Genomic DNA, 23,922 nt, shown 5'->3' with positions numbered 1-23,922 from the left:
CCTTAAATTAAAGGCAACAACAAACTGGTGTTTACAAAACGTCCCTTCAGTCCCAGATTCAGCGAACACGCATGAGGATGTGTTTTTCATCGTGCCCTTCTCTGGAAGTGGCTCTGGATGAGGGTGCGGAACGTCGTGTGCAAAAGGCCATGAACGTCATAACGAAGTAATTCAACCTCTACAGTTCATTCCGCAGATAAAAACCAGTAATCCATGCAGGATAAATGCTTTAAATTCAATCGGGTTGAAGGGTAGGTTAGTTTATAATAATTTACATGCCCTGAGGAGCACGAGTGAATCCGTGTCATTATTATGGAACATTCTCACTCGTACAAACCTGGTCTTAATAAAGACCTTTATCTGTGTGTCTGTCCATCTGTCTATTTACTTATAATTCACACTTAAACATAAAATGGATTTCCATAATTCAAGTCATTTCAGATGTACATGGTGCACAGTGACAGAGTGTTAGAGAAGTGAAGAAAAGAGTGCAGGCAGGGTGGAGTGGGTGGAGAAGAGTGATAGCAGGAGTGATTTGTGATAGAAGAGTATCTGTGAGAGTGAAAGGGAAAGTTTATAGGACTGTGGTGAGACCTGAGATGATGTATGGATTAGAGACAGTGGCATTGAGTAAAAGACAGGTGGAGGTGGAGCTGGAGGTTGTGGAGGCTGTATAATAGTAAATACTGTACATGTAAATACTGGTGGTTTAGCAGCAGTGAAGATGAGAGCCTGAATGCTTCTGTACCCTTTTCTGGATGACAGAAGGGTGAAAAGCGTGTGTGTGTGTGTGTGTGTGTGTGTGTGTGTGTGTGTACTTAATTGAATCAATATAAGAGTGTCTTCCATTCATTAGATTTTTTTTAATTTTATTTTTATACATTTTTTTTTCAAATAAAATATAAAAAAATATTTATATAATTTTAATATATTATTTAACCATGCAGGAATTGAATTAAAATTGTTTTAAAAATGTAAACTGTTCAAATGTTGTTGATCACAAATGTTAATAATAAGGAAAATAATAAAGTGCGTTCATAAAAATAACAATAAAAACAAGGAATTGTAGGTTTAGCATTTCTTCCCCATCATCTGTACCGAAATGTAACCGAGTCGTGATTTCAGGAACTGAGAGGGGGGTCTGAAAGTTGTACAACTTCTTATGAACTTTCAGAGAAAAATGTAAGGGAAAGGAGGATTTTCTACACGTAATCGCTGTAAAGCCGATCATGTTATGCTGATCGTTCGGGCCGAGGAAAGCTCGGTACGGCTAAACGCTCGGATTAAGACTTGATCTATAAAACTAGCACGGGTTCGAAATTTCAGCACTGTGCTTGTGCTGTTGGTGTTTCCTGGCCAGTCCTTTAAGCCTTAAATAGCACAGGAGGGGAAAAAGTCTCTCTCACAGGCATTAAAGCCTCTCTCTCCCTCTCTCTCACAGACACAGACACACACACAGACACGGACACTCATGGTCTGTTCTTTTCCCAAACAAAAGGATTGCAGCATGTGGGCTGTTGGAGCTCCCTGCTGATAGAGATCCAGGGTGTGAATATGTTTCTGTGCTCAGGAAGCCCAAACACGCCTCGACACCTAACCACGACACACACACACACACACACACACACACACACACACACACACACGTCTCAAACTGCTGGCAGAGCGTACCGAGCGGTGTGTGTGTGGTTTCCTGTACGAGAGCGAGCGGAAAAAAGACAGGCCGTAATGTTCTTTTGCAGAGCGTCTACAGTTTCAGCACCCTTTCGACACTGAGCTTCTCCCAGAGAGGAAACATGGGTGTGGAAGAGTGTGTATAGTCTGACAGACATCCACAGACATAAACATGGTGTCTTTAAGAGTGTGTGAAAGCATTTATAAATGAGGTTAATGAGGTTGGAGTTAATTAGCTGCAGTAATAATGACAGTCACGAGAAGTCCTCATAAAGAATCAAAACGGGGTTTAGGTGTGTGTGTGTGTGTGTGTGTGTGTGTAATGAAAGAATGGAAAGGATTGAACAGGCATATCCGAGTGACGAAATTAGGACTTTTGGGTAAACAGAATGTCTGCTGGGAAATGTTTTTGTGGAACTCCAGACTAACGTTGATTAATAATTCCTGAGTAACACGGAGACAATTGGAGTAAGAGCGTAAGGAGTTCTGGATTGTGATGAGTCAGAAGGTGTTAGGTAGTTCTCTAAATCGAGTGTTCACAACCCCACACACACACACACACACACACACACACACACACACACATATTACACCATCCATCTACTTTTCTATCTATCCATCCATCCATTTATCATCCATCCAGCTTTCCATCTTTCTATCCAACCATCCACCTATCCTACTATCCATCTACGTATGCATCCATCCATTCATCCATCCATCTACCTCTCCAACCACCCACCCCCTGTGGTGTAAGTCAGATAAAAAACACTCAGGAACATGCAGTTGTAGGAAAATAATGAACTTTTAAGTGTAGTATTCTCCAACTGTAACTATACTGCACCAAAACCGTCATGGATTTTCTTGAACTGATTTCTTTATTTCTGGAAAAAGAGTGCAGGAAGTGTGCACACTGCATCATGAAATCTTGCGGCCCGTGGAAATTTCAGTTCAGTTTCAGTTCAGTTTCAGTTCCTGTGCTGTGATTAGTAAAAGTGTGTACCACTGAGACACAGAGTACATAAAAATAAACATTCTGTACTAGAACTGAGAAATGTCTGAAAAATGTCTGAAGAAGCAGATCTTAGAGACACGCTACTGTACATACTTAAAGGGATTCATCCAGTTCTTACAATGAATGTAATCAGATGAATGAAGAGGTGATGAAGACTGGATTGAACCAGACACGGGGAAATCAATCCAAAATGTCATCAAATGGCCTTTTATTACATAAGCTTTCAGAATCAACTAATATCAAAGCCACTAAATGAACATTGAGGAAAAAACCCAGCTTGATACAGAACTTTGAAGATTATAGCGTTCACAAAACGTTTGTTTAATACCCCATTCCACATTTAGTCCTCATTTACTGTTATAATAGGCTCGACTTGAAGATGTTCCACTAGATGTTTGTGGAGACTCATTCAGCTACAGGGTGTTAGTAAAGTCTGGTAGTGATAGAGATCCAGGGTGTGAATATGTTTCTGTGCTCAGGAAGCCCAAACACGCCTCGACACCCAACCACGACACACACACACACACACACACACACACACACACACACACACACACACACACACACACACACGTCTCAAACTGCTGGCAGAGCGTACCGAGCGGTGTGTGTGTGGTTTCCTGTACGAGAGCGAGCGGAAAAAGACAGGCCGTAATGTTCTTTTGCAGAGCGTCTACAGTTTCAGCACCCTTTCGACACTGAGCTTCTCCCAGAGAGGAAACATGGGTGTGGAAGAGTGTGTATAGTCTGACAGACATCCACAGAAATAAACATGGTGTCTTTAAGAGTGTGTGAAAGCATTTATAAATGAGGTTAATGAGGTTGGAGTTAATTAGCTGCAGTAATAATGACAGTCACGAGAAGTCCTCATAAAGAATCAAAACGGGGTTTAGGTGTGTGTGTGTGTGTGTGTGTGTGTGTGTGTGTGTGTGTGTGTGTGTGTGTGTGTAATGAAAGAATGGAAAGGATTGAACAGGCATATCCGAGTGACGAAATTAGGACTTTTGGGTAAACAGAATGTCTGCTGGGAAATGTTTTTTTGTGGAACTCCAGACTAACGTTGATTAATAATTCCTGAGTAACACGGAGACAATTGGAGTAAGAGCGTAAGGAGTTCTGGATTGTGATGAGTCAGAAGGTGTTAGGTAGTTCTCTAAATCGAGTTATTTGTGGTATGTTACTCTCTGTGCTGCTGTAAAGCACATTATACATTATCTATCCATCAATCCGTCTATCTATTATCTACTATTACACCATCCATCTACTTTTCTATCTATCCATCCATCCATATATATCATCTATTCATCCATCTATCCATATATTCATCTATTCATCCATCCATATATATCTATCCATATATCTATCCATATATATATTCATCCATCCATATATATTCATCCATCCATCTACCTCTCCAACCACCCACCCCCTGTGGTGTAAGTCAGATAAAAAACACTCAGGAACATGCAGTTGTAGGAAAATAATGAACTTTTAAGTGTAGTATTCTCCAACTGTAACTATACTGCACCAAAACCGTCATGGATTTTCTTGAACTGATTTCTTTATTTCTGGAAAAAGGGTGCAGGAAGTGTGCACACTGCATCATGAAATCTTGCGGCCCGTGGAAATTTCAGTTCAGTTTCAGTTCAGTTTCAGTTCCTGTGCTGTGATTAGTAAAAGTGTGTACCACTGAGACACAGAGTACATAAAAATAAACATTCTGTACTAGAACTGAGAAATGTCTGAAAAATGTCTGAAGAAGCAGATCTTAGAGACACGCTACTGTACATACTTAAAGGGATTCATCCAGTTCTTACAATGAATGTAATCAGATGAATGAAGAGGTGATGAAGACTGGATTGAACCAGACACAGGGAAATCAATCCAAAATGTCATCAAATGGCCTTTTATTACATAAGCTTTCAGAATCAACTAATATCAAAGCCACTAAATGAACATTGAGGAAAAAACCCAGCTTGATACAGAACTTTGAAGATTATAGCGTTCACAAAACGTTTGTTTAATACCCCATTCCACATTTAGTCCTCATTTACTGTTATAATAGGCTCGACTTGAAGATGTTCCACTAGATGTTTGTGGAGACTCATTCAGCTACAGGGGTGTTAGTAAAGTCTGGTAGTGATGGAGGTAAGGAGGCCTGGGGTGCAGTCAGCGTTCACATTCATCCCAAAGGTGTTTAATAGTGTTGGAGCTCTACAGCAGCAGATCTTCCACACCTTCTAACTCATGTACAATACTTCATTGAGCACTTGAATTTCCTCCAGTCTGCTTGTAAATCTGCAAAGTGTACAGAAACACTGCACGACCACATCACACACTCACTGTATCAGTACACACTATCAGTACACCCTGTATCCTTCCTCCTTTACATCTCTTTATCTACATATCTGTTCATCTGTAAATTGCTTTGGTATGTTTTGTTCTCTCTGTGCCTCTGTAATACACAACCTTCCATCCTTCCATCCATCCATATTTATTAATCTATTCATCTATCCATATATATTAATCTATTCATCTATCCATATATATTCATCTATTCATCCATCCATCCATATATATTCATCTATTCATCCATCCATATATATTCATCTATTCATCCATCCATCCATATATATTAATCTATTCATCCATCCATCCATATATATTCATCTATTCATCCATCCATCCATATATATTCATCTATTCATCCATCCATATATAGTCATCTATTCATCCATCCATCCATATATATTCATCTATTCATCCATCCATCCATATATTCATCTATTCATCCATCCATCCATATATTCATCTATTCATCCATCCATATATATTCATCTATTCATTCATCTATCCATATATATTCATCTATTCATCCATCCATCCATCCATATATATTCATCTATTCATCCATCCATCCATCCATATATATTCATCTATTCATCCATCCATCCATATATATTCATCTATTCATCCATCCATATATTCATCTACTCATCCATCCATATATTCATCTATCCATATATATCTATCCATATATATTCATCTATTCATCCATCCATCCATATATATTAATCTATTCATCCATCCATCCATATATATTCATCTATTCATCCATCCATCCATATATATTCATCTATTCATCCATCCATATATATTCATCTATTCATCCATTCATATATATTCATCTATTCATCCATCCATCCATATATATTCATCTATTCATCCATCCATCCATATATATTCATCTATTCATCCATCCATCCATATATTCATCTATTCATCCATCCATCCATATATATTCATCTATTCATCCATCCATCCATATATATTCATCTATTCATCCATCCATCCATATATATTCATCTATTCATCCATCCATCCATATATATTCATCTATCCATATATATCTATCCATATATATTCATCTATTCATCCATCCATATATATTCATCTATTCATCCATATATATTCATCTATTCATCCATATATATTAATCTATTCATCCATCCATATATATTCATCTATTCATCCATCCATCCATATATATTAATCTATTCATCCATCCATATATATTCATCTATTCATCCATCCATATATATTCATCTATTCATCCATCCATATATATTCATCTATTCATCCATCCATATATATTCATCTATTCATCCATCCATATATATTCATCTATTCATCCATCCATCCATATTTATCTATTAATCCATCCATCCATATATATTAATCTTATTCATCCATCCATATATATTATCTATTCACCTATCCATCCATCCATCTATTTATTTTCTGAGATCAGAAGAGACTGTGCGTTCTCAGAGCTCTCTCTCTCTCTCTGGTTTGGGTTTTAAAGAGTTATAGAATCTAAAGTGACGGCTCTTAAATTTAACATAAACATATCTTTTTCTACTTCTTTTTTACCATCTTATTCAGTATTTATTTGCTGCATATATATATATATATATATATATATATATATATATATATATATATATATATATATATATGCACACACACACACACACACACACACACACACACACACACACACACACACACAAATCTGCTGTATAGTCTATTTCACAGCATTTTCAGTAGTCACTGCAGTTGTCTAGATTTCGGTGCAGCTGCTGGAAATTTGACGCACACTTCACTCACCCTCATATAATCTATCAAAACACGTGGCGAGGGACAGACAATCCTAAAACACTTCAGAGATGAGGATCAGAAGTCAGAATCTGAGGTCTAGAGGTCTCTCTCTCTCTCTCTCTCTCTCTCTCTCTCTCTCTCACACACACACACACACACACACACACACACACACACACACACACACACACACACACACACACACACACACAGTTTATCCTGCGAACAGTGCCGGAGTGGAGGCTTTTACTTGGAATGTTGGGTAGGAGGCAGGTTTCCACATGCACTCATCACCAAAAGGGAGAACAAATCTCAGTCAGAACTGAAAACACACACACTCTTGCTTGCTCACACACTGGCAGAAACCCTGGCGCAGTCCCACGCTACTGACTCACTCACTCGTTCGCTCAGCTCTCCAACCCAGAACATCAGTGCTGTGTAGGCAATGCAGCTACACACACACACACACACACACACACACACACACACCGCAAAAGCTGATATGGGGTTTAGCACCATGTAAACAAAAACGCACACACACACACACACCAGCAGAAAGCATTTAACTCCGCACCCTCACTGAGACAGGAGTTATGTGGAGATGATTCGGTTAATCCTGAAAGCAATGCTATAAAACAAGTGTAAAAATCAATATTTATTTTGTTTAAACGTATAATTTAATCACGTGTATAAAGAAAACAAGAGCAGTCTGTTCTATACAGAAGAAAATCCGGAGATTGACTGTGGACAAGGAAACACAAGAGCTGCTGCTGAATAAATGATATAAATAAATACTTTGAAAGCATTTCAGGGGGAATGTACAGCAATGTGTGTGTGTGTGTGTGTGTGTGTGTGTGTGTGTGTGTGTGTAAAACTGGTTTAGATAACAGAAGTACGTTTTGTTACGTCTGCAACAATTCTGCATGGTCATCAATTTGAAGAAGAGATTTCTGCTTTGATAACGCTTCACACACACACACACACACACACACACACACACACACACACACACACACACACACACACCACACCTTGGTTCTCTGCTTTACATACAATGTTCTAGTGTGTGTGTGTGTGTGTGTACATACTTACACAACAATAATGCAGCTTATGAAAACAATCAAACAAAAAAAAAACCCCTGAGAAAATTGTTCCCTGGTCAAGTTTCATACCAACCACAAAGCACACTGCAGGTCCAAAAGTATTGGGATACTTGACATTTCCCAGCCATATGTGGTTCTTCCTCAAATGCAAAACTGATGAGACTTTACTCTCGGTTGCCATTTTGGTCTTAAACTGACCAAACCTTATTTAGACTTGAAAACATGAAGTTGTTCCAACAAAAAAGTCCAACAAAATTACAATTATACAATGTTTACAACATATATTTCATTAATTGAGCCCCGATTGTGATCAACTGTCCAGCTTTAATGTGGTTTAATAAAACCAGATTTAATGTGATTTTGAGGACACGCATGTAGACACATCAGCACTGCTCTCCGGTTCACAGATGCAGACTAAACCTCATGCCACATGCTCTCCTGCTCTTCATTAAGTCTCTTCATGGGTCGCCACCTGATGCCCTCCGGCAGCACCGTTAGAATAAAAGGAAGGGAGGGAGGGAGCGAGGGAGGAGAAATATCTCTCACACGTGTGCCCTTCAATCTGGAACAGAGCCGAAGAAAATCTCTATTGTTTCTCAATAAGTGACAGATGGGAGTTGACATCGGTGTGGGTCAGACGCCCTTTCACCCTGCAGGGACATCTGCGGGGCAGAAATACCTCCCTCTGGGTTTACACACACACATACACACACACACACACACACACACACACACACACACACACACACACACACACACAAAGTGGGGGGGGGTGTAAACATAAGAGGCAGCAAGAGTAGAGTAGTGCTTCTGTCCTTCAGTCTGTCTTATGTCTTGTCCCCTTTCTGGAATGTGCTGTAGCTGCTGTTGAAGACAGAGAAGAGTTTGTTCGTAGGTAACCCCCTCCACACACACACACACACACACACACACACACACACACACACACACACACACGCACGGAGCTGGGCTTGCTTTCGCTCCACAGCAGCTGTGTTCCGAGGTGTCGACACCCTGCGCGCTCGCGTCTGTTAGCGACTGCGTCTGCAGAGACACGTGTTGGAAGCTGACTAAGTTATTCCTGACCTGACTGCACACCATCCAGCAGCACACGTTCTCATACGGATCATATGGCCAGATGGTGAGACAGCTGAAAGTACACGAGGGCTTAATATAAGGCATAATAGTGTCCGACTCTTAAGGACACATGCGTGAGCGCTCTAGGAGTCGAAGACAGAATCAGGAAAGTTGGTTCTTGGTTACACTTTCGCAGACAACGTGATTCAACTCGTTTGTCATTATTTGTACAGTGACACTGGAGACCAATCAGAAATCTCCTTCTAAAAAAAACCTAAATTCAGAAATCACCCTCTGACCAATCAGAATTTACTTTCTGACCAATCAGAATTTGTAAAATCAACATCTAACCAACCAGAATTCACAAATCAACATCTGACCAATAGGATTTTAGAAGTAAAACTTTAAACCAATGAGATTTCATAAATCACCATCAATCTATATGGAATTTAGATTTCACAACCAGACCAATCACAAAACAGCTCTTGGCCTATTGGAATTCAGAAAATCAGAATCCACCTTCTGATCAATTTAATCAGACGTCAGTATTTATAAATCAGCATCTGAATCCATAGAGGCATTTCTGGAGGGAAACTTCATTACAATGATTGAGGGGGGAAAAAAAGAAAAGGTAAACGATGTAACAGAAACGTGCACCGTGAACGCAATGCCGACGCAACGTCGGAGTTGTACGTCAAAACCATCACATTGCACTGAAATCATTAAAGCTCCATTCCATTAAAAAGGAGTGCATAGCGTTCGTGTCGGCCATCGCTTACGTAAACTGTTCACGTTTTCTTTCGTTTTTTTTAAAACCCTACCAAATGTCCGATCTCTGTCCATCTGCTCGCTTATCTCATGCCAGCAGCTGCAGCGCAGGTCCACAGTCACGATACGGGGCTGTTCTACCACAGATAGCGCAACAACAACAAAGAAACTCTGAAGGAAGTAAAAATACTATAACACATAGAATACATTCATTTTAAATGGGAATGTATGCTCATCTTACTGTACGACGGCTCGGTTTCTGTGTTACAGTTGCCTTGGAAACGGAAAATAAACAAGCCGAGGTATTATAAAGCAACAACATGTAAAGGGAAAATGTCAAGCCGTCATATCCAGCGACATCCTACACAAGTGTGTGTTGGAAAAGGCGGGTGTCCGAATACTTTTGGTCAAACACAGTATGCAGGTTATAGTTATAATAGTGTGAAAAAGAACTGATACAATCCCAGAGATTTCATGAACGATAATAAAGCGTAAATTATTAACTATTTGGCTGAAACAAGAAACTTGTTGTACTCGGGAACGTTTAGTGCCTTTAATTACGTCCGTAATGCCGTGTTTGTACAAGGTGTGGTGGTGATGTGTGTGTGTGTGTGTGTGTGTGTGTGTAGAGCGTTTCTTTTACACTCTGAGTCACCGACGTTGGCAGGGTGTATCGCGTTACCGCTCGCGGGACGTGCAGATGCAGGACGTTACGGAGGGAAAGAAAAGAGAAAAGGGGTCGTTTTTTCCTTCTGACAACTCGGCGGTGAAGTGGGACGGTTGAGGCAGAGGTCGAACGGAGAATCGGCAGAAACGGGAAGCCGTATTTAGAATCTTATTAGAAGTCGTCGTTTCCCTGAACCCGTATCCTCTCATTTAAGGCTCTACTGATTGCAGAGCAGAAATGAACCTCGAATAATCACAGGTTTTAAAGCTTCCAGGAAAAATAAACCTCAAAGGCTGAAAGTCTCTCGTTGTGTTTTTTCCCGTTCGACTTGTGGAGCAGTTGAACAGTAAACGTTTACGCGAAGACTGTCCCACCGGGTGGGTATTTAAACTCGACCTGCTGCTAAACATTGTGGTGTCATTAAAAAACTCAAAAAGATACAGAAATATAAAACGGTACACCAGACTCCTCCGCCAGGACCCGTGTATACACAATTACAGCTTGTTTTACTTTACGATAAATTACGACAACAACAGAGCCCTCAGTAAGCGCAGTACTCAGTGCTCCTGTAAGTGAACTGATCAGTTATTGTACACGCCCCTGAAGTTTCCTGACCACACCCACTAACATTCGCATTTAATACATTTACAACATTTGGTAGACGCCCTTATTCTGAGCAATTCACATTTATCTCATTCATACAACTGAACAGCTTCAGGGGTTAAGGGCCTTGCTCAGGGGCCCAAGAATGTGGCAGCTTGGTGAGACTGGGATTTGAAATCATTAATAATTATTAAGTTACCACCTGAATCCATGATTTTGTGAGCTGGGAAAACCAGAGGACCCCAAGCAAACCCGCAGGAAAACCTACAAAACCTTGAGTGGATCAGTTACACACTATCAATTGACCCATCATGCAAAACAGGTTTGTGCACCCACCACCGTAATCGCACTCCGGCAACCCGTTACAGAGTGATTCTGGTGCAGATACTTCATTATCCGTAAGTGCTATTACGCTACACTGTGCCAATTTCTCATGAGCTTATTTCATGCTCGCAGAGCAAACGGGAATAAGCTGCTGAGAAGCTGACGTGTGGTTGGATGTAATAGCTTGTAAACTGCCGATCTCCGGTTTGTTTTTTGATGTGTGTGTGTTGGGGGGAGGGGGGATCGTTAAAAAGCGCCTTAATTAAACTCAAGGTGCTGCTATTGAGTTCTCGAGACATGCGTTGTTCTCTTTTAAGCAGTTCTCCTGCAGCTGCTGGTGTTCTGGTGCTGCCAGGCCCGGTCTCGCTCTGGACGCAGGGGGAGAGGATAGTGCTCGGACCTCTGGTTTGTACATTATAAAGACTAGATAGAAAAGTTCTCCACTTACGGCTCACTCTAAAAAGTTCTCCTTTTTTTTTTTTTTTTTTTACAAGATGTGTTTGAAGAACACTGGAGCAGCCGGTGTAAAGCGTGAGAACGTGTTCAGCGCTGAAACCGACGCACATCTGGCTTGTTTTAGACACGTCCACCTCCTGGTGGGAAGAGAAACCTCGTTTAAACGTTCACCGCATGCTGGTGGGGCGCAATCAGTGTCACCCCCGTGCTGCTGCTTACTGCCTTCTTCATTTCCAACCCCGGTCCCAGGGGGATTCCTGCAGAGCATATTTATGTGTTCGCTCGGCTCCGAGACATGGAGGACACCACTTAAACAAAACAAAAAAAAAAAAAAAAAAAAAAAAAAATGCGAACTAGGTTTCTGTATATGGGGGTTTATCCAAATTCTTGGACACGACTTTAAAATAAATAAATAATAATCATGTGTCCTAATACTTCTGGCCATTTCAGTAAAGATATGGAACGTGAGAAAAATTCTCTCCTTTCCCTTTCATTCACCCACACAGCTCTAACTCCAGCGACCTCCCCTTCCTGTCTCTCGAGTGCACCTACAGATGAGAAGAAGACCTCCAGGAATGACCGCTAGGAAACATCATGAAGAGCATGGCCTCAAACTGAATGCGAGATCTCAGAGAGTGCAGATGCCACGACATTTTCGGTATGGCTTCCGTTTTTTTTATTTCAGCGTCGTCTGAATCGTTGGTTCCTCTTTCGGATCGTTTACGGGCGAGCCTTGCTGGAAGCAACAACACACACACACACACACACACACATTCCAGGAAGTGCTAGAGGTCAAAGTTGCGTGTCGTGTCGCCTCCCTGGGCTGTGTCATGTTGGAAATAAAACGTTATAAGAAAAGCTATCTGCCCTCTTCCGCATACATGAGCTCGTTAATGACAGGACAGAGAGAGTAGGCCCCTCCCACCCACACAGCTTTCTCATTAATCTCACTAATACTCATATTCGCAGTACAGTTTACAGAACTGAGAATTTAAACACACACACACACACACACACACACACACACACACACACACACACACACATCTTCTCCCTTTCTCATTCATCCACCCCCTCCCTTTCACATAATGCAGTGTTCCTAGTGATTTAGATGAAAGCGGTAATTGTGCTCAAGATGTTGTGTCAGTACACGTCGCTCAAGGACGAGTGGCGCTATTTTAAGAGGGCCACATAAAAAAAAAAAAGATCAATTTAAGGTTCACGCACCCACCCACACACACACGCACACCCACACACGCGTGCACGCATCACGCCACACCCCTGGAATAAGTGCAGCATCTGCCGTGCTGCAAGGACATCTGTCTCTGTTCACAGGATTGTATAAAGCTGTGGAGAAGAAAAGAAGGAGGGGGTGTGTGTGAACACATCACAGTCAATTGTTTAACACACACACACACACACACACACACACGTTTCTCCCTGACCGGCACCAAAGAAAGAAACCCTCCCCCAACCTACACCTCCGTCGGAAAAACAAGACATACGCTGATTTTATTTTGAAGTCGGCGTGATGCCCCAAAACGGGGACGTGTCCCAAATTGCACGCTGGAGGAAAGCCTCATCGGTTCAGCTCGGAGATGCCTACGATTGGCCGGCGCTGCTTTGATTGACGGCGCACCCTGAGTGAGCCCCTCCCACCGACATGATGAATCTCACCGTACGGACGTTTTCGCGTACAAACACTGTTCTCAAAAATATCCAGACGCCGCCCGATATTCGATCTGCAGTTATTTAAGATGAACGGGACACCTTGATGGATCTCACCTTTAAGGAAGCTGCGTGTAGAGGAAGAGAAAGAGAAGGAGGAGAAGGAAAAGAAGGAAGTGAAGATGATCTTACCTGAGGCCTGGCCTGCGGGTAGCGCGGTGAGAAAGACGAGCAGCTGCAGTGCCACGATCACCAGAGCGTGTGAACGCGTGGCCATCCCATCGCACATCTTTCAGTCCTGCTGCACGGCTCGAGTCTGCTCCGGCTGAACCTGACCACACACACACACACACACACACACAGAGAAATTAAATATGAATCTCAACTGGAAAGCAGCCTGACACAAAGCAGAAGGGTCTAGAGGATTTAACCGTCGTTAGTCGGGAGAGAGAGCCTCTGTGTGTGTGTGTGTGTGTGTGTGTGTGTCACATTAACTATTCAAGCTACAGCCGGTATTTGAAGCTCTGGATGAATCATTAATCATCAATAGTAGTGTGATCCCAAGAGGAGACAGATTCCAGAGCACTCCAGAGTTTAGCGGGTGGTGCGCCAGTAATAACCGTCCGAGGGGAAACACAACGCTCTGTGTGTAGTTAAATAGACTAAATAAAGCATCAAGGCAAATAATGTGTGTCTCAATACCCTTTGTGCAAATATACTGTATCTAAACGTTCGTGCTACAAGACTGAATACGGCAAGCAGTCCAAACATGTTTCAAAAACTTTATATAAAATCAACCCAGGACCCCACACACATTTAAAAGTCATGTTTCATTTCTTATATAAAATAAATAAAAAATTCAGCTTCATGTAAAAATGAATTCTCCCATATATTTCCATCACTTCTTTCACCTCTGTGTGTATCTTTCCATCTCCCCTTCCTTCTTCTTGCTCTCTGACACATGACGAACAAAACAAACCTACGCCACACTTCCTGTTTAGCCTCTAACCTGCTGGGTTTTTCGTTATACTTTAGAGAATTTGCATCATCGACCTGTAACACAGAAACAGCCCAGCTGCTGGGACTTCAGAGGAAGAAGAAAGGGAGGGCGTTGCTTTGTATCACAACACAGCAGGCTTTACTTTTCTGCAGTCTATAAACAGGTGCTAATTTTACACAACACTTCCTGGTTCATTTCATTTTGCGCATAACTGACGCCCATCTTTATCCTGATTCAGTTTTAATCCTGTATACCGTACAGCAGCGGTCCCCATACCTTTTTGCGCCACAGACCGGTTTTATGTCGGACAATATTTTCACGGACCGGCCTTTAAGGTGTGGCGGATAAATACAACAAAATAAAATGATACGACCATAAAAACTGGTATTTTCTAAGTATAATAATAATACATGTGAATCCACTGTGTTGTTTTTTTGTTCCTTTTGCTTACTTGGAGGTTTAAATTGAGTGGTAATGTATTATGTGTTAGTGGCTGGAGCACCTTTAAGAAGGTAGTGGATGGAGGTAAGACGTGACCGAGGCATCATGACATGCATCAAGAGTGAGTCATAGACAGATGTGGTGGAGAGAACCCGTTTTTTTCCCCAAAAATGAATCATTGTTCAGAACCAGATAATAAATAAAACAAAAATTGTGTGTTATGTATTCTTTCTGTGCGGCTCGGTACTAATTGATTGGTTGGGGACCACTGTTGTACAGTATATATCCAAAAGTAAGTGCACCCCTGACCACCACACATTTGTTTTCTTTAGCTACGAGATCTTTCCTGGGATCAGGCACTGATCAAGAGTAAAGTGTTGAGAGCAGATTCCCAGTCCAGCTAAACTCCTAATATAGAAAAATCTGTTCACTCTGACAATGTTCCTTCTCCTCTCTAACCGTTTCCAGCGAAGGCAAAAAAGTCGTGGTTGAATTGTATCCCAGTCACCACAGCGTGCATTATAGCTTGACCACACTTCAAGCAGCATTCAATATTATCTCGGCTCAGCATAGGCACCGTATCGAACGATATCAGATCAGAATCATATTCTGGCTTCGCAACATATCGCCCACACGCATTCCAAGGGTTTGCATGGCTCGCAACAACAAACACAAAGAAAAATGAAAGGGAAACGTGTGTACGTGTTAGAAAAAAAGTTCGCCCTCAGTACATTTTCAGCATGAGAAATTCCGTCTACCTGCTGCGAACTGCAAATAGTAAGCAACCGGATATGACGTTTACCTGATATTAAATTATTATTAGCACCTCATCCTAAAAAGGTCACGATGTGATGATACAAACACAAGATACAAATTCACGTACAGATCGGATGTAGCAGAGCATAAACTTTTCCGCTGGTTAGTCGTTTGCGGGCGTTTCTCCAGCACACGGAAGTATGTTACTGCGAGCGCTGTGCTGTTCTGGTACGTGCCCAGGTGGCAGGATGAAGGAACGCCGCTTGCTAAGATAGTGGTCCGGCGCTCCAACCGCCTCGCCTCAGGACGCCAACGGAAAACATGAAGAGCGTGACGCAGATTTCTCTGGCACTATCGGGATTGCATGCTGTCGCCTTCACACACACACACAACGCTTTAGGCAGCGGGACTATGACTGACGGAAAGCGATAGATTTTACACTCGACTGGTCGAGAAAACAAACATTCATAAGCAAAAAAAGAGTCATAAAGAGCCTACACGGAGAGCTTTCAGATGGAGGAGAGGACAGATGATGAAATGGCGATACAGATAGGAGATAAACAGATGTTCGTGAAAGCTTTCATCTGAGGTAATGAATCGCGCCATGAGCGTGTCGCCAAGCCGCTCTGGCCCGCTACGTACTTCTTTAATCTTTTCTCCTCAAATTCGCTAAATTCTCTTTAATCCTGTCCATGTGTTAGACGACTCGATCTGAGCGACAGAGCTTAGCCATGACTCACAGCGTTTCATGGAAAGAAAAATAAAAAGCGATCCAGGACAGAGTGTGCCGTCTACGCCTGCACAAACCTTCTACTTTTGACTTCTACTATCAGCTCAAGAACAGAAAAGACAGAGAGATCTGACATTAAAAAAAAGCATTGTGTACACACATCTCTGCCCGGCATGAGACAAGGAGAAGAAGCCTTTACACAGCACAGGAAACGGGAACTAACTTCAGACAGGAAGTTGTAAATGGGGAATATAGGAACACAACATGTTTCAAAGTGTGTAGATCGGGTTAAAGCGACTGTGTGATCCCTGAAAAGACGTTCTTTTTGAAACTTGACTATCGCTGTCTCAACTCGGATCGTTCATCTTACACCAAACGATAACCGAAAGCGGACATTATGACCCCTGACTTCAAAATTCAACATGCTACACGTATTTAAAGGTTGTGTAGGAAAAACAGGAAGAACGTGAATAACAGAAGTTGTTGTTTCCCATTTTTTGTCTCATATTAGAAATGATATCTAGATTTAAAAAAAATTGTCTTACTGTCCTTGTGGGAACCTTTAGCAGGAAATAATCACAGACAAAAACAAACACACACTCCAACTAATCATTGCATTTACATTATAGTTAGTGAAGATAATAATATAACATGCCTCATGGATACCTGACACACACATTTCATATTTTATATATATATATATATATATATATATATATATATATATATATATATATATATATATATATATATATAAATACACACACACCTAAAATTGCAGGGGGCCTTTGGTCTTTGCCAAAATATACACACACACACAAAATTGTTCTTCTTGCAAAGACCCACCATATTCCATGTGTATTTATTACATCATTAGTAATGCAGATAATATAATAAATACGTCTCAATAGGGACCTGCCAAATATGTCTATCCTTCTAGTGACCTTTAGTCTGTCTTCCAAGTACCCACCATATAAAATTAAATGTACATAATTACATCATTATTAATGGCATTATAATACATGCCTTATGGGTACCTGACATATTTCTTCTACCCTTGTGAACATAAACACAAACACACATCCGACTATTCTTTTAAACACTTTCCATCTACACGAATTACATTATTATTAACACATAATAGATTCAATATTACCTCCCTTATGGGGACCTTTTAGTCCTTACCAGTATAGAAACACACCTTTGTACTAATCATCTTGTGGGGACCATTAGTCCTTACCAGTATAGAAACACACATTTGTACTAATCTCCTTGTGGGGACCTTTAGTCCTAACCAGTATAGAAACACACATTTGTACTAAATCCTTGTGAGGACCTTTAATCCTTACCAGTATAGAAACACACATTTGTACTAATCTCCTTGTGGGGACCTTTTAGTCCTTACCAGTATAGAAACACACCTTTGTATTAATCTTGTTGTGGGGACCATTAGTCCTTACCAGTATAGAAACACACCTTTGTACTAATATCCTTGTGGGGACCTTTAGTCCTTACCAGTATAGAAACACTCATTTGTACTAATATCCTTGTGAGGACCTTTAGTCCATACCAGTATAGTAACACTCCTTTGTACTAATATCCTTGTGGGACCCTTTAGTCCTCATCATTGTAGAAATACACCTTTGTACTAATATCCTTGTGGGGACCTTTAGTCCATACCGGTATAGTAACACTCTTTTGTACTAATATCCTTGTGAGGACCTTTAGTCCATACCAGTATAGTAACACATCTTTGTACTAATATCCTTGTGGGGACCTTGAGTCCTTTTCAGGATACAAACACACTAAACTCTAAAATCTGTCAATTTATATATATATATATATATATATAAAGATAGAAAGAGATTCCTCCGTGTTCCGCAGGTTTCCTCTCAGAGCTGTCCGGCTACAGCTAGCTCCTGTAACGGCAGCGCTCGCGAACATGATATAAATATAGATATAAATATATATAAAATTATAACCTGACAGTTCTGCCGAAGGGCAACAAATACAACCTTAAAAAGTTTCCCGCTCACAATTCCTACAAAAAGCGAAGTGTACTGGGTTATTTCTTTATTTCCTGCATAGCGAACCTATGCTAAACTGAGCTATGCTAACGACAACAATTAGCGACTAGCTAGCTCACGCGCACAGAGTGCTTCAGTACATTAGAACCCAGTCCGAGGTCCTTACCAGTCAGTGGGAAAAGCCGTCCTGTTCACCCCCGGGTCATGGAACTTATTTAATCAGTCGGAATGATCGGTTTGAGTACGGAAAAGATTGATTTAATTTTCTTTTCTTTTTGTTCCTCCAATCATCCGGGACAATCCGCTAGCCTTCCGGGCTGCGCGAGCGTTGAATGCCGACCAGCAGGCTTTCCACCCTACCCTACCCTACCTTCTGCCTCGCTCTGTAACCCCGCCCCTTTTTTGGTGACCATAGAAACGTAGGCGGTGTCTCAGCGCTATTTCCACAAACCCCGCCCTCATTTCCCCTCCCTCGTTTTCTGCGCCGCTGTTGTTCCACCGCGATCAGCTGATAACGCTCCGTGGTGAGTTGCCAGATCGGGATTTCACGTGCATTTTTAAGTTTTTGTTGGGCAATTAAAGAGTACCCTCATATCTGTACTTTACTAAAGTACTTCAATTTGGGGAGATGTTTACTTTAACTTCACTACATTTCAAAGTGAACTATCTTACTGTTTACTCTGCGAAATCACTCCTTCCTTTTTATTTATGAAACGTAACCTTTTGTAATAGATATCAATCAACATTCGAGTCATTATTATTATTATTATTAATAGATCGATGTGTTTAGAGTAACGTTCAAGTCTTTTCACATCAACTGAGATGATTAAGAGTGTTGTGAAAAAGGATAATAGAAACATTATAGCCGTAATAAATCATAGTACTTTGAATGCTTTAGTACATTGGAAAAAAACTGTTGTAATTTTACATTTACATTTGCGGCGTTTATCAGACGCCCTTATCCAGACCGACGTACTAAAGTGCTTTGAGTCTCTAGTAATGAATAAATCTACACTGGTATGCAAGATTACAAACTTCTTATAAATATAACTCTTCAATTCTACAAACTTGGAAAGTGCTAATTTAAGTGTTTCAGGAAGAGGTAGGTCTTCAATCGTCGCTTGAAGATAGTCAGGGACTTCGCTGTACAGACATCTAGGGGAAGTTCATTCCACCACCTCGGTGCGAGAACAGAGAAGAGCCTTGAGGTGTACTTACCTCTCATTCTGAGAGAAGGTGAAACCAGTGGAGCAGTGCTGGAGGATCTCAGACAGCGTGGTGCAGTGCGAGATGTGATGGGGTCTCTGAGGTAAGATATTTACCCTAATAAGTAAAAGTTAAAGGTTCACTAAACACATTTATAAAGAGTACGACGTGTAGTGAAATGATACTGAAGAATGTATGCGTTAATAGAAATAGAAAATAAAAAAAAATATAAAGGATAAAAGTATAAATAAAAGTATAAAGTATAACTAAAAAGTTTCAAATATATACAAAATAAGACAGAAAGCGATGGGTATGGATATTACAGAGATCTTCACAGAAGTCCAGATTTAAAGTGACAGTGTCTTTGTCACATTAGAAACAAGTTTATTAGAGGGACAGCACATGTAGGACGTTTTGGGGACAAGGTGAGGGGACATTATGTTTTTATCATCTATTACAAATCATGTATTACAAAATGCACACCATAAAATGCTATAATGTTTTACAAACCAATAGGGTTGTGGTCTAAAGCAGGCCACTCAAGATCTTCCACTCCAACCCATTATCTCCATGACCTACACTGTCATGCTAGAACAGGTTTGGGTCTTCAAATGAAGTGAAAATTTCTGGCTACTGCATACCTCATACTCATATTCAGATCTTAAGATGTTTTTAGTAATGATCTTATCGCAGGCTTATAAACAGTGGCACTGTACCAAATAAATCCACCATCCCTCAGTATATCAAGTTTTGGTCTTGCACCCTGGTGGTCCAAACAACCGAGTCATAGCCCGCTCTCAAACGATGACTAAAGGCTTACTTCTTCACAAGCTGCTCACATTGTTTATTTATTGTTTATTTAATTTTGTGTTTTCTTTTTTATACTAATGGGGTTTAGACTGATGATATTCTTAGTTCATGAGAACTTTCTGAAACTAGCACAAGGATGCATTTTTATGGAGACTCCAGAGCTCTTTGGATTACTATTCTAATTACTAGTCAACATTGATCCCAATGGCCAATCATTGATCATCATTGTTCCCAACATCCAATCACATCACTGATCATCATTGTTCCCAACGTCCAATCACATCACTGATCAGCATTTTCCCCAAAATCCAATCACTGATCAGCATTATTCCCAAAAGCCAATCCTTGATCACCATTGCCAGACTGTGTGTTGTGTTGTTACACTCAATAACGTCTGCACACGTTTTCATATGTGCACTTTATGTAATGCAGTGTGTATAGGGCTGTATGTTAAAGTTAGTTTTGTGATATTTTGTGTATTTGTAGCTGAAATGACAATAAAAGCTACTTGACTTGACTTCGACAAACGATCACTGATCACAGATGCTGTGATCTCTTTTCTTTCATGTTGAGGGTCCATGTTTCTTTAATGTTAAAGACATTTCCATGTTGAAGACATTTCCATGTTTCTTTCATGTTGAAGACATTTCCATGTTGAAGACATTTTCATGTTTCTTTAATGTTAAAGACATTTCCATGTTGAAGACATTTCCATGTTTCTTTCATGTTAAAGACATTTCCATGTTGAAGACATTTCCATGTTTCTTTCATGTTGAAGACATTTCCATGTTGAAGACATTTTCATGTTTCTTTCATGTTGAAGACATTTCCAGGTTGAAGACATTTCCATGTTTCTTTCATGTTGAAGACATTTCCAGGTTGAAGACATTTCCATGTTTCTTTCATGTTGAAGACATTTCCAGGTTGAAGACATTTCCATGTTTCTTTCATGTTGAAGACATTTCCATGTTGAAGACATTTCCATGTTTCTTTCATGTTGAAGACATTTCCATGTTAATGTTATTTACATGTTTCTTTTATGTTAAAGATATTTATATATAACAGGGTTCTTCCCCACCGGTCCTGCCCCTCTGGTCCAAATGTCTACACAAGGCCCTGGGTTTGGAGCTAAGCGTTATTTTTGTTGGGGTGCTGGGACATGACCTTTGGAGACAGGTTGCTGGAACCTAGCTTAAACCCGGCACCGGCCCCTGGCATGCGTGATATATTCACACTGAAGTACTCACACTAAACAGTATAAAAATATCTAGGTGTAGCCAGGGCCGAATGTAACCACATTTTTCCTGAGAATAAACGATGATGTAGGAAAGTATTCCCCTTCAGTTGTATTTCCACGCTTCACCACTAGAGTATTCACATATTCACAATTCATGATAATTGACCTCTGTGACATCACAGTGCACCGCTCTCGACTGAGGGCTTAAAAGAACCGAACCGACCGAACAGCAGGTTGCAGATGACAGCAAGAATCACACCATACAAGATCACATCCTAAGCCAAGTGAAGTTTGAGTGTTCTGAGTCCTACACCGTGTTTTTACTGACACGCTGGGGCGAGTACAATCTCCTAATCAGTGTACACCAGATAGTAAACTTCCTTACTTTTGGCCCTTCGAGCTAGATAGTAAACTTCCTAACAATTACGACTTATTATTTCATAATCTCAAATAGATCTTATATGCAAATGATCATGATACAGGAACAGGAAAAATATGCAAATCTTGTAAAGACCTTTTATGTGTGCCAAAGGTCACAAAGCTGCGAATGAGAGGATTTTTGTGGAAGGATCTGGCATCCCATGACTAAAGACAACATGGCACTGTACATGAGAGTGCTAGAGCTTTTCAGGAGAACCTCATGGAGAATGTTTTCTTCTTCTTCTTCGTCTGGAGTTCGGCTGCGCATCCTGCCGAGCAGCAGCTGCTTCTTCGATGAATCTGTTCAGATCAAAGTGAGCGGGTTGTCTCCTGGAGAACATGTGGAGCTTCAGGCCAAACACAAGGACGACAAAGGGGTTGTTTTCAAAGCCAGTGCAACATACCAAGCAGACGGGCAAGGAGACGTGGATCTGAACCATCATCCGTCAAGGGGTGGATCCTACACAGGTGTGGAGCCCATGGGCTTGTTCTGGTCCATGATGCCAGAAAGTCCTCACAAGAAGCTGCTCAAGAAAGACGCCTCAGGCCCTGTTCTCGTCCACATTGAGGCCCACAGAGACGGCCAGATCCTCAGTCAAGAGACTAATGAACGCCGGTTTATGGCTGATGGAATGAAGAGGGTTCCTGTAAATGAGGGAAGGTTACGGGGAACTCTCTTCATACCACCAGGTCAGTTCACTTTCCCAATCTACAGGATTTCACAAGCTTCCTGTTTATTCCCATATGAAGGATAGTTCAGGGGTTCAACAGCAGGGGGCGCATTTGTGCAAATCATTGATTATTTTCTAAAGCTATTAGTATTAATATTAATGATAATAACCACCACCATCATCATCATTGAATCCCAGACCCAATCTTAGATTCTAATGAAAAGTTTTCATGTCTACATTAGATTAGTGAATCCTCTTGCAAACTTGCCACACTAAAGACTTTAGATCCTACCCAGAATCCATTTCCCAGTGTAAATGACACTATTTTCCCACCAGCTTTTTCCCCCAAAATAGCTTTTTTATACAATTTTCCCACCATTACCATGGACTCTAAGGCTCAGAGATACTTTCCTGATTCTACTGTAGCAATCAACATATATGCAGCTTTATTCTGTACATTCTGTATCATTTCAGGAATTTTTTCTGTATGTAATAACGTATTTCTTGTATATTAGGAGTGAAATGGTTCACGTGTTCATAGCGGAATTTTTCGGTACGGGGCTTTCGGTTAATGCAATCCTTTTTTTATGTGCGGAACGTATTTTAAATCTTAGTTTCCTCAGGAACATATTAAGTGGCGGACCGCAAGATTGTTATTCTGCACCTTTAATTATTCTTATAAAACTTGAAATTCTAAAAGTAAAAAATACCTCGAGATAACGCAGTGTCACTGTGGCCACTCGCTCCGAACTGGAAATATGATTTACAGAACAGAACAGTTACGTAGATCATATCTTTAGAAAATTACATATTAATTGTGAAACACACACACACACACACACACACACACACACACACACACACCTGTATTACCCAAAAGATCGATCGATCGATCTATCTATCTATCTATCTATCTATCTATCTATCTATCTATCTATCTATCTATCTATCTATCTATCTATCTATCTATCTATCTATCTATCTCATCCACTAATCTATCTATCTGTCTGTCTGTCTGTCTGTCTGTCTGTCTGTCTATTTATCTGTCTGTCTGTCTGTCTGTCTGTCTGTCTGTCTGTCTATCTATCTATCTATCTATCTATCTATCTAT

The 23,922-nt window shown here is 40.7% G+C and overlaps 2 protein-coding genes across 2 annotated transcripts in view; one reads left to right on the top strand and one right to left on the bottom strand.

The window, feature by feature from the left end:
- susd6 (sushi domain containing 6) overlaps positions 1–18,840 on the bottom strand; it is a 28,734-nt gene extending 9,894 nt beyond the window's left edge. The window contains exons 1-2 of the mRNA XM_046836249.1: positions 18,634–18,840; positions 13,706–13,844 (exon numbers count right to left, since the gene is read on the bottom strand). Of these exons, the coding sequence (XP_046692205.1) occupies positions 13,706–13,802 (97 nt within the window). The 5' untranslated portion in view covers positions 13,803–13,844; positions 18,634–18,840. The remainder of the gene's footprint in view (positions 1–13,705; positions 13,845–18,633) is intronic.
- Positions 18,841–21,574: 2,734 nt separating this feature from the next.
- Positions 21,575–23,922, top strand: part of acot20 (acyl-CoA thioesterase 20) — a 3,683-nt gene continuing 1,335 nt past the window's right edge. The window contains exon 1 of the mRNA XM_046836262.1: positions 21,575–22,834. Coding sequence (XP_046692218.1) covers positions 22,302–22,834 — 533 coding nt within the window. The 5' untranslated portion in view covers positions 21,575–22,301. The remainder of the gene's footprint in view (positions 22,835–23,922) is intronic.

This window comes from Silurus meridionalis, chromosome 23 (assembly GCF_014805685.1).
Source record: "Silurus meridionalis isolate SWU-2019-XX chromosome 23, ASM1480568v1, whole genome shotgun sequence".
NCBI lineage: Eukaryota > Metazoa > Chordata > Actinopteri > Siluriformes > Siluridae > Silurus > Silurus meridionalis.
This window is presented reverse-complemented; position numbering and strand designations above follow the sequence as displayed.